General features: G+C 46.9%; 1 protein-coding gene across 1 annotated transcript in view; it reads left to right on the forward strand.

Annotated features, from left to right (window-relative positions):
- The window catches only part of LOC306992330 (ADP-ribosyl cyclase/cyclic ADP-ribose hydrolase 1), a 226,800-nt gene that overhangs the window by 76,208 nt on the left and 137,821 nt on the right, over window positions 1-12,771 (forward strand). Inside the window, exons 5-6 of the mRNA XM_079601068.1 lie at window positions 4,165-4,303; window positions 4,450-4,532. Coding sequence (XP_079457194.1) covers window positions 4,165-4,303; window positions 4,450-4,532 — 222 coding nt within the window. The remainder of the gene's footprint in view (window positions 1-4,164; window positions 4,304-4,449; window positions 4,533-12,771) is intronic.

Genomic DNA, 12,771 nt, shown 5'->3' on the forward strand with positions numbered 1-12,771 from the left:
AGCAGTGCTCCGGCTAGGTCTATTGCGTATGCGCCCTCTGCAACGCTGGCTGAACGCTTGTGTACATCACCGAGCCTGGGCCTCGGGTGGTTCACAAATCAGAGTGACTCAGAGCTGCGTTTCAGCTCTGCAGCCCTGGATAGTGACCGACTGGTATCAGCAGGGAGTGACAATGGGAGCTGTCTTGTACCGAAAAGTTATCTCGACGGACGCCTCCAACCTAGGTTGGGGCGGTATTTTCGAGGGCAGACCGGTCTTTGGCCTCTGGTCAGACACGGAGAAGCGCCTCTATGTAAACTGTCTGGAGATGCGGTCGAGAACACCTTGAAATATTTCCTCCCATTTCTGCGGGGCCACCACGTACTGGTTCGAATGGACAACATGTCTGTGGTATCATACGTGAACCGCCAGGGCGGTGTCAGATCTAGAACCCTCTGCAATCTGGCGGAACGCCTGCTCGTTTGGGCTCAGCACCCTTTGCGCTCGCTCAGAGCCGCGCATGTGCCAGGATGTTTGAAGAACGAGGATGCTCTGGCCCAGACCTGGCCCAGATGCCCGTTATATGCGTTCCCTCCGGTCTCAATGTTACCACAGGTAATCAAGAGAATCAGGGAGATGCATCATTCGGTGCTCCTCATAGCCCCCCGATGGGAGAATCAGACATGGTTCTCGGAGTTGGTGCGGCTGTCAGACTCAGCCCCATGGCTGATCCCGGTGAGGAAAGACCTCCTTTCCCAAGCGGATGGGTCGATTTGGCATCCTCATCCAGAGCGATGGTCTCTGCATGCATGGATAATCAACGGGTACCCATTGCTCTGCCAGAAGGGGTCGTGAACACGATCACGCAGTCTAGAGCCCCCTCTACCAGGCGGCTTTATGCATCTAAATGGTCTGTGTTTACTAAATGGTGCACGGTCAAAGGCTTAGAACCACAAACCTTTCGTGGGTGCTTTGCTTTCTTCAAGAGCTGTTGGACATGGGCAGGTCCCCCTCCACGCTCAAAGTATATGTCGCGGCCATCGGCCAGGCGATAGGAAGGAACAAGCTCATCATCCGCTTCCTTAGAGGAGCCAGGAGGATGAATCCCCCACGCAGGGGCGATTCCAGGATATTTTAAATGGGGGGGCACAGGGGGGACCAAGAACCAGTCAGGGGGGGCCAATCAGAAAATTTAACTGAAAATAAATACTGGTTTAGAAAATATTAAGCATGATCACCAAAATCTTGTGCAATGCCACGTGCTCTAATATAGATGGTATTACATTTTTCTTTTTTGCATGGATTAGGGGTTCTCAAACTTTTTGGAGCCAGGGACCCCTTATAAGGGAAATAATTTTCCACAGAAAAATTTCCACTGTAAAAAAAATGCCTTTCTTACTTAGTATTTTAGTCTTGTTTCCAGTCCAAATATCTCAAAATTCTTAAATCAAGATGCATTTACTAGAGGAGTAAAATTACATAAGATATTAAGTCTTGTTTTCTGGGGAAATAAATCAAAATTAAGTGAGTTTTTGCTTAAAACAAGCAAAATTATCTGCCAATGGGGTAAGAAAAATAAAGTTTTTTTTTTACCCCATTGGCAGATAATTTTGCTTGTTTTAAGCAAAAACTCACTTAATTTTGATTTATTTCCCCAGAAAACAAGGCTTAATATCTTATGTAATTTTACTCATCTAGTAAATGCATCTTGATTTAAGAATTTTGAGATATTTGGACTGGAAGTTAATGAGGGAGCGGGTACTGAAATATTTTTGCACAAATGGTCTTCACCCAGGGTCGTATACAGAGTTTTCTAAATAGCCTACTGAGGTCTCAAAAGTGATCTTACTAGGGGGGTTCGGGGGCATGCCCCCCCGAGGATTTTTTGTCTTTCTTGATCTACACATGTGCATTTTAAGGTGTTTTAAGGTAAAAACATTGGATAACTAACTACAGCTTTCCAATTCCATTCCGTCTTTGTTATTCCAATACACATTTGAGGTACACAAATATAGCCTAGCCTATATTTATACAATAATAATGGAAATATGTTTAATAGGTGATTGTGTTATTTAATTGCGCTTATATCCACTGTAATTAGCAAGGAAAACACATACAGTATATCGGTGTTAAATAGAAATACATTGTAAAATGTTATCCAGGTCTCATCCTGGGCACAGTATGCTGACCTGTAGCTATATTTCCTTTCCCAAAGCTGAGCTTTGGATACTTTTCATACTGATTGTTTCTATTGTTCGTTTAAAACTTCTATCTAAAATAGCAGTTTAGTTTAGCTATTTAAATCTTATCTCGCACTTTATGACTGTTAGCAGCGTCGTGCGGGAATTCACACTGGGCTTGTAGCTTCGATATTTCAAAATATATTTAGTGTGTAACTTACATACTTTCCTCCTGTTTTAAAAACGCGCAACTATGCTTCCTCTTCGCGCGAGTCTCAAATCAAGCAGTGATTGACAGCGCTCCCTCCTGATTTAAAAACGCGCAACTGTAATCACTTCTTCTTCGCGTTCGCGCGAGTCTCAAATCAAACAGTGATTGACAGCGCTCTGGTCCAATGGTGCGGTGGGCATTTTCAGGTTGACAGCAAATCTAACCCAATGAGATTGGAGGGGGGGCACCAGGGGGGGCCAATCATATTCCAGGGGGGGCCGGTGCCACCCCGTGCCCCCCCTCTAGACACGCCCCTGCCCCCACGGCCCCCATCGGTTCCTATTTGGGATCTTTCCTTGGTCCTAGAGGCCTTGAAAGCACATCCCTTGGAACCGTTACACTCTGTGGATCTGAAGTAACTCGCTCTCAAAACCGCATTTCTGATCGCTCTCGCATCAGTTAAATGTGTGGGTGACTTGCACGCGTTATCTGTTAACGCCACGTGTCTCGAATTCGGACCTAATGACTCTAAAGTCGTCCTTAAACTGAGACATGGTTATGTCCCCAAAGCGATCGGCACCCCCTTCAGAGCGCAGATCATTTCACTCTCAGCTTTGCCGACATCCGGCAGCGAGGTCGACGCGAACCTCCTTTGCCCTGTCAGAGCGCTGAGAATTTACATCACGCGCTCCGTCGCCAAAGCGCTCAGAGCGCTTTTTGTTTCCTTTGGTGGGCGCACCAAGGGTCTCGCCGCCTCGAAACATAGCCTATCCAGATGGATTAGATATTGCTGCGGCTTATGCGTCAAAAGACCTGCAATGCCCTCTGGGCTTCAGGGCTCACTCCACCAGAGGCACCAGAGGGAACGAGTACTGTGTTCCCTGCCGTGTCACGCCCCGAGCTCATTTCGCTTCAGGCGATGAAAACCAGTGGTAAGCAGCCTGAGCCGTCCTTTTTGGCAGGCTTTGATGCGTGAGGGCGTGAAGTCACACCCGGCTCAGTGGTAGGCTGCTGCAGTTGCCGCGGGGCAGCCAATGAGCGCGCAAGACAGCCCGCTCTAGGTCTGCCTGCTGTTGCACTGCGTTGACAATATATACAAGTTTAAGGATAAATGTTGGCTTCAATATCTCGAGCAAAAAGACTTTACCCGGTGCGTAATTTTACATTACGCAGTACTCGTTCCCTCTTCTAGAGAGAACCGAGGTTACATTAGGTAACCGAGTACGTTCTCCTATCCTTTTTACATTGTATACATACGAGTGTTCAAGTTGTGATTATAATAATTTTGCAGTGAAATTCTCGGATGACACAGCGATAATTAGTCTTCTGTATAAGAATACTGATATGTCAGTTTACTTCTCAGAGGTATCAAGGTTTTTAGAGTGGTGTTATCTAAATAATCTTATTTCTATCATGACAATTCTCTGGATATTTTTTTAGCATGGTAATGGATAAGAATTGCTGCTGCTGTTGATTATTGCTGCTGTTGTAGTAGATTATTGCAGCTGCTCCTGCAGAGCAAGTACAGGAACTTGCTTCTTATGGTCCATATAGTATACTTGTGGGGGCACCATTAAAATAAACTGTTAGCAGATATTAGACAGGCAGTCTAATAATACTGCAATGACTGGCAGTTGAAATGTAGTTGCAAAGTTACTTACAGGCTAGTAGAATGTCTAAAGTGGTATATTGAATTAAAGTATTACTCATATCAAATATTTACAAAGACTGTGATTAATTGATCTATCTTGGATTTGATTGCTTTGGTTTTAAGAAGCTTCAATCATTTTAAAGATGCTCTTCTGGAGTAAGACGAGAGACTTCACGCACAGCTATGTAGCCATCACAGGACCTTTCTGGACATTAGAAGACACACTGGTGGGATTCATGTTCAACGATCTGATCTGGTGTGGACAGCAGGAGAGAGACAGAGGTATAACCAAAAGATGGTACAATTATTGCTTTTCTGATGTTAGACGGACAGAAAACAGATTATGCTGAACACATTCTATATTCCTGATCCTAGTTGTAAATCACTTATAGGCTACTAAAGTCCTTTTTCTCTGTGTCTGCCCTAAGGTTTTGACTACCAGTCCTGTCCAGAATGGTCAACCTGTTTGAACCATCCTGTGTACTCACTATGGAAGCAAGCTTCTCAGAATGTAAGTTTTGTTCAATACATATTTGTTATGGATGGGCATTCAGTCAGGTAAGGAAACAGGCAGAGAAAATGATCCACATGCAGTTTGAGTTTAATAATAATCTGAAATAGAAACATGGCATAAACAGCATACATTTATTCAAACAAACATTAATAAATAAATAAATAATTAATTCAAACAAACACAAAAGTAAATCCAAGCAAAACTGATAAATCTAGACAACAAGCAGGGAAGGCAAACAAAACTGACAACAAGCACATGCAACATCCATAAAAGGACAACACCAGACAAAAAAAACAAACATGTGAAACACTGGGAAAGTCATACAAATTGGGTGATTAGCAAGCAAGACACACCTGGGAACTAATCAACAAGAAAAACTATAAAGGACTACAAAACATGGCGCAAAACAGGAAATAGCATAGAAGTCCACACAAGACCAGGGGAACACAAGACAGGAATCATAACAGAGCCTCCCAGTTAAGGAGAGGATTTCAGATGCTCCTCAACAAACAGACACATAAGTCCAGGAGGGATATGGAGCAGAGGTGGAACGGGGTGGGATGGAGGGCCAGGCCAGTGTGGTGGAACTGGAGACTGAGGAGGACCAGAGAGTCAGGGCAGAGCAAGGAGGGTAGGTGGCCACGGGGGTGCTAATAGGACTGAAGACCAACTCAGCGGAGCTGAAGTCCACTATGGTGAGACAGTTGACCACCACAGCCAAGCACATGGGACTGAAGACCCCCATGGCGGAGCAGAAGACCACCACAGCAGAGTAGACGAGACTGATAACCACCACGGCAGATCAAGCTGTACTGGAGACCACCACGGCAGATCAGACGGGCCTAGAAGCAATCACAACGGACCAGAAGCCAACAAAGGTGGAGCAGAGGTGGACTGTAACAGAAGTTAGAAATGTCCTCTGTGGCCATCACAGGGAACACACAGTGTTCAGAGAGGGTCTCCTTGGCCAATAGAGTGCAAGCAGAGAGTTCATAGACTGCCTCCGTTGCAGTGTCCAGGGCAGGCAAGCGAGTTCATGGACGACCTCCGTTGTTGTGTCAGGCCAGACAGGAATTTCAGGGACGACCTCCGTGATAGTGTTAGGGCAGACAGGAAGTTCAGGGACGACCTCCATGGTCGTTTCAGGGCAGACAGGAAGTTCAGGGATGACCTCCGTTGTTGTATCTGGGCAGACAGGAAGTTCAGGTACAACCTCGATGATTGTGTCTGGGCAGACAGAGAATTCAGGGACGAACTCCGTGGTTTTGTCAGAGCAGAGAGGAAGTTCAGGGATGACCTGTGTGTCAGCAGTCAGAGAAGGGAGTTTAGGAACGACCTCTGTGGTCGTGTCAAGGCAAAAAGAGATTTCACAAGTGTACGCTGCCACCCCTGGAGGTTTTGTGCAAACGTGGTCACCTCGGGAGGACCTGGAGAGGCATGTGCCGCCAAAATACACAAGGTAACAACAGGAAGTGCATCTGATGGTGGAAGAACCTTCAAGACCCCCGGCCTCGGGACCACCAGGCTCGTATGTGCTGGACTTGGGGACGATGTTGCTGGTCTGACAGTTGCTCGCACTGACATCAGCGGTGGGTACCACACACTGGAAGACAGTTTCAGATGCCTAAGGACTGCCTTGTTAGCTTCCAGTGCAACGTTCAGACTAGGGTCAACCTTTTCAATCTGATTTCACTGCCCATCATAGTACAGAGTCTGCCTTGTTAAAAGTGTTCAATGACATTTTACTTGCAGTTGATGCCAGTAAAAATGCCGTATTGATCCTACTTGATCTTACAGCTTCCTTTGATACCGTAGACCATAGAGTTCTTATTTGGCGTTTAGAGCATTTCTTTGTTATCAAGTGTATGGCCTTACAGTGGTTTAGATCTTATCTCGAAGACAGGTCTTTTTCAGTGGAGATGGGTACATCATCTTCTGCTCCTATTATTAGTGGAGTTCCTCAGGGATCTATTTTGGGTCCCCTTCTTTTTAAATTGTATATGCATCCTTTGGGGGGCACGTTTCGTTTCGATGCATCGGGGACATTAAGAAATGGTTAGCGCTTAACTTTCTCCAAAGAGAAAATAGAAACAATGGTTTATGGTTCCCCAAAATTGAGGAGTAGTATTATCAAGGAGCTAAGCAATTATTTCCCCTCTGTTTCCTCCCAGGTTAGGAACCTTGGTGTTATCATGGACTAAGAATTGTGTTTAACTAAACAAATTAATTCTGTTATTAGGAATAGTTTTTATCAATTGCGGATTATTTCCAAAATAAATCGTTTTTGTCACCCCAATACTTGGAGAAGGTTATTCATGCTTTTATTATCTCACACTTAGATAATTGTAACTCTTGTACCTGGGTCTTCCTCAGTCATCACTTGGTCGCCTCCAGTTGGTACAAAATACAGCTGCAAGACTGCTGACCGGGACAAAGAAGTATGATCATGTCACCCCAATTTTAGCGTCCCTTCATTGAGGTCTTCCTCAGTCATCACTTGGTCGCCTCCAATTAGTACAAAATGCAGCTGCAAGGCTGCTGACCGGGACCAAGAAGTACAGATGGTACTCAACCAGAATGCCAATTACCGCCGCGCCAGCCACCGCGGCAAAACTACCGCGGTAAAAATAATCCAGTCGCATTTCAAAGTCATTCGCGAAATGACCGCCAGGTGGCGCAGAGGGACATTGTGCAAAACAGCAGCTATTGCCGTATTTTGAAATGTGAGCGGGGTTAATGTCAATTAACAGATGAAATAGGCTACTATAGAACATTGTTTATGACAGAAAAATAGAATCATAATTTAAAAATAGAGACGAGAACAATATAGCCTTTATTTCATATTGTAGCTTATGCCTAGATGTCGGTGGGCGACATAAGCCTATTGCCCGTTGGGAGCAGCGTGATAAAATAATAATAATAACAAAAATAACAAACAAAAATAAATTAGGTGCAATGAAGCTGATTATTTGTTTATTGAGGAATGAGACGAATGAGGAGCGCTTCTCTGGAGGACTAGAGAAACCGGGCATTTCTCAGTAAGTAAATTCATGGCCGAGTGGTAGAATTTACGTATCGGTCATTTGGATGACACGGGTTCGAATCCCGAACAAACAAACATAGATGTACATTTTATATTAGCCTATTAATGCATGTCATAGCCTATTATTAATGCAGACAATCAAACAAACAAAACATTTCTTTATACAGGATAGCCTTTTTTTTTTTTTTTGTTCCTATAAAGAGTTTGTAAAACATGGTTTTAAGCAAGGTGCGATTTGGACGGGGATTTCCTTCTGGTCTAAACATCCCTGCTTCTGCTGAATTATTTTAATCCCCCTCCCTCCACAGTAATCAATGCTATAAATTACTTCACCAATAGACCATTTAAAATATATAATGTAAAGATATGCAACAGGCACGTTTAAACGACAAACAATAAAATCAGAACCAGTTTCAGTTACGTTCATGGTTCCAGTGGCCTTAATGCATGCACGGCTTTCAAAATGTCACAAAGCGTTTTGAGATTATTTTGAATGAAATATTGAAGTTTATAATTAAGTATTTTGGCACACCACGCCGAGTGGCGCTATCCATTGTTCTAAAGTCGGGTTTTATTCTGGCATGTTGAATTAGTGTTCGGCAGACGCGGGCGGCGCGTTCATTTGGATTTATTTTTCTCATAACAGACAGCTAAAATAACTTAGGCCCTAATAGGCTACTCCATAGTTTTTTAGTCATACAGATCAGAGTAGAGTAGCCTACATCGTTCAAAACTGTAAACTTTTATTCATATTCAAACTTTTATTCAAAAGTGTATCTGTCGTCTCTGTCTCCGGGAACTGCGCGTCACAAAAATAAACCGAAAACCACTTTCCTCCGCTCAGTCACGATAAGAAATCGGCTATGTCTAAAGCCTTTAAATGTCTAAATATTTAATAAATGTTATCTGATTAGGTAATCCGTATGAAACCGAGAGGTGCAGAGGATCTACTCAAACATGTTTAGCTATCATGTGAACGGACAAGGGTGAAAATCTCGCTATAATTAAATGTAGGCTCAATCGCCCTGAATTAAATTATAAAAACAGTTCAGATAATTTATGTCGAAATGTTGCGATATTGTTTCATTTAAGTTCATAATTATTATATAAATGTTATTTAGTTTAGCAGCAGCAAGGACTGTGGTTCGAGATTTATATATAAAAAAATAATAATAGCTAATTCACAAATCGCGCACCCTGGTTGTAAGGATCCAAAGATCCCTGTGGAATTTAACATTCAGTTGAACATTGTATTCATGACAACAAATGAACATGCGTTTGAACAAATGAACATGTGTTTGTATTTAGGTTTGCTTGGGAAAAGCTGGCCCAAACCGAGGTAGCGTTTTATTTCTTCAATTATTGAAATAATTAAATGTTTATTAATAAACTTTTATGACAGAAATATTAGCCTACATAGCCTAAATAATTAAATTATTTCATTATCAACACTTTACTAGCCTAATGCTATGTCTAGAATTAAGTGTGAATTCCGACTACTCTTTGTTTTAAGTCGGTCTCAAACTCAGATAGCCTGTGGGGGGTTGGGGGGTTCAGGAGGTGTTAAATTCTGTCTTTCATATGGAGAGTGAGTCTGATGACCAGGCAAAGACAAAATACTTTTAAAGATAAATCTCTCGATGTGTCCAAATGTAGGCCCTTAAATTATAAATATTGTAGTTTTATGTATTGTATTTAAAAAGGTTTCACACACACTTTCAGTTGAAGTGTTCAATCCATTTGTTTCAACTGGTTTTGTAGAATTTTAACATGTTTGAGCAGTGTGTTTGTCAACAATCTGGCATTATCTAAACATGAACTATCGACGAAACGCGTTCTTGCCAACTAAACGAATGCAAGTGAGCAGCAGATACAGAGCTTTTTATTCGCGATCCACCTCGTTCTCTTACGAGAGATACTCTCGTACTGCGTTGTCGTAGCAACGCATTGGGGAAAATCCTTTTCCACGAGAATACTGAAGCAAAAAATTATCCTTAATTTTGTATCTATGTAAAACGCTTTGCCACAGCATACAGACCTAGACGAGACCTATTGGCTGCTGTGCGGCAAAAGCTTAAGCCAATCGAGCGAGCCCTTGAGTGACGTCACACCCAATGAGGGCGCTTTGCGCCCTCCCGCGTCACGTCCCGCCGAAACGGGCGTGGCTTAGGGCTATATATTCCGCTCACAGGCTTATGAACTCTGATTTTTTATCCTTCAGCGAGGACAACTCATCGCTGATCCGAGTGAAGAAGCTGCGCCGTCGAGAGAGCACCTCAGCGGGAGAAGTCACGGCAAGCTGCTGGCACCGCCGCCTTCGTCGCCTTCCAGCTGCGCGTTCCGGCGCCTATATATCCTTTCACTTATTGAGTGTGTGTGAGGTCGCCGGCGCGACTCACACTTATTTTGCTCTGTTTGTATCTCAAGCGGCGTCTTTCTCAAGATGCCTCTTTGCGGTTCGTGCAAACGGACCACGCTCAGCGACGGGGACCGCCACGTGATTTGCGCTTCCTGCCTGGGCGAGGAACACGCGGCTATCGCTCTTGCGGATGGCGGCTGCCATCACTGTGAACTACTGCCTCTGGCGACTCTGCGGACTCGCCTGGCGTCGTTCCAGGAGCCCGTGTTCTCCGCTGTTGTGCCGCGCCGTAAAAAGCGCCGTGCACAGCGGAACCCAGAAACTCCGGCAAGCCACCCAAGTTCGCCGGCGCGCCCACGAACTGTGTCTCCGGCTTCCTCAGCGTCGATACCCGACGGACAGCGACCGCAGATTGCCGCCGCTTCCGTCGACGACATCGATGACATCGACATCGACGCCATGCTGAGGGACGAGGACTCGTGCTCGGTTTTGGCTTCCGGCAGCGAGGATTGGGCGAGCTCTGCGGATCTCGCGCCCCCTGCCCCCACGCCAAAAGGAAAGAGAGCGAGCATCGAGGCGGAGCTCATGCGCGTTCTCACTCAAGCCACGGCGAGCCTTGGCCTTGAGTGGGTTTCGCCCCCGAGCAGCCCACTAAAAACTGGCTGGATGGCTATTTTCTGCCCGGGGAGAAGTCGACGCCTGTCTCAAAGCCCGCCCCCTTCCTTCCTGAGCTTCACGAGGAGGTCGCGAGAGCTTGGACTTCCCCGTATTCTACGAGGACGAGGTCATCTGTTTCTCTAGCGTTCTCCGAGGTCGACGACGCTAAGAACAGAGGTTACCTTTCCCTCCCGCCGGTCGAAGAGCCTATCGCGGCCCACTTATGCCCACCCTCCGCTGGACGGCGGGCTAAGATGGCGCTGCCTTCAAAGGCTTGCCGCACGACGTCATCCCTGCTCCGTCGCGCTTATGCCGCCAACGGACAGGCCGCGTCAGCGCTGCACTCCATGGCGACGCTACAGATCTTCCAGGCCGATCTCCTCCGCAAGCTGGACGAGAACGGACCCGATGCGATCTGCGTGGCGGACCTGAGAAGCGCTACAGACCTGGCTCTTCGCGCTTCGAAGTCTGCAGCCCAAGCCATCGGACGCAGTATGGCGGCGATCACCGTGTCTGAGAGGCACCTCTGGTTAACGCTCTCAGACATGCCAGAAGCAGAACGGACCGCGTTCCTCGACGCCCCGCTCTTCCCTGCTGGCCTCTTCAGGACTTCGGTGAAGGACTTCACCGACAGGTATGCGGAGGTGCAGAAGGCGACCCAGGCTATGAAGCACTTCCTGCCGAAGTGCTCCAGCTCTGCAGCAGGCCGTGCGAAACCGCCCGCTCAGAGCTCACAGCCGAGACCGCCGCCCAGCTCCTCATCTCAACGCCGCCAGACCCAGAGCTCGAGACCGCGCTCTCGCTCTGCCGGTCGCCGCCCCGCGCCGCGTGGCCCGCGACAGAAGGTAGCGTTGAAGCCAGAGCCCCCGAAGACATCCTAGCACTGCTAGGGAAGCGTCGGTGTTCAAGTCCCGCTGCGGCCGGACCCTCACCGAAGCTCACCGCTCGTGCAGTCCCAAGCGAAGCGATTGTACCTGCGATCATTGCAGCCAACAGGCGTGTCTCACTGGCCGCTTGCCTGCACACAACAGCCGTTTTCACGGCTACCCAGATAAATCCATTAAAGAGTGCATTTTCTGGTGTCCCGGCCATGGCCGATGGTGTTTCTTGTGTAGTAAATCTGCCCGCTGTAATGTGCACATCCCTACACACAAACACGGCCCCACACACAGGGCCCGCGCACATAAAATCGACTCAGTTCGATTGCGCGTTAAAAGTAGCACACGTGCCCACTACCCAGTGCCCACTAATGCTACCTCCTGCTCATCGCACGGTTTCTGTAAAAACGAAACCTGCGTGCAGGCGCTCAGCTCCGGCGAGCGATGCTATAAAGGTGGTAAACGTGCCCGGTCCCCAGTGCCCGCGTTCCCACACAAGCATCACGGTTCCTACGGAACCCGTCCAGCCCTCCCTCTCCCGCCTGAAGGCTGTCGAGGGGTCGAGCGCGGACATTCTGCCCGCTTTCATAAGCGCGGCCCCGGCCTCAGATGTTGCGAGCGAGACATTGCAAATGTCGCAGCTCACGAAAGCCGCTGTATCGCGAGTCGATCAGAGCGCGCTTTTCACTCAGCCCCTAGCTACACGTGCAGATGCATGGGAAAAGCTTCCCGGGGTTTCAAAATGGGTGATAAACATCATAAAAGAAGGCTATTCGCTACAGTTTCGCAGACGCCCTCGCCGCTACGCGGCGCGCGTCGAGACTTCGGTAGATTCGAATGTAGCACATCTACTTCGAGCCGAAATTCAGAAACTTCTGAGAAAAAGGGCTATCGAACCTTTATCTCAGGCTCAGAGCGAAGGGGGGCTTTACAGCAGATACTTCCTGGTACCCAAGAAAGACGGGGGTCTCAGACCCATACTAGATCTGAGGCAACTGAACAGAGCGCTTGTGAAACGCCAGTTCAGAATGCTAACGACCAGAAAAATCCTTGCGCACGTTCGCCAAGGAGACTGGTTCATGTCAGTAGATCTAAAGGACGCGTATTTTCAAATACAGATTGCGTCACGTCACAGGCGATTTTTGAGATTCGCCTTCGAGGGCCAGGCATACCAGTACAAAGTCCTGCCGTTCGGCTTGTCTCTAGCACCCCGTACATTTACGAAGTGCATGGACGCAGCACTCGCTCCCCTCAAACTGCAGGGTGTTCGAGTGCTGAACTATTTGGACGATTGGCTCA

Source organism: Phoxinus phoxinus (genome assembly GCF_949152265.1).
Source record: "Phoxinus phoxinus genome assembly, chromosome: 24".
In the NCBI taxonomy this organism is placed as follows: domain Eukaryota; kingdom Metazoa; phylum Chordata; class Actinopteri; order Cypriniformes; family Leuciscidae; genus Phoxinus; species Phoxinus phoxinus.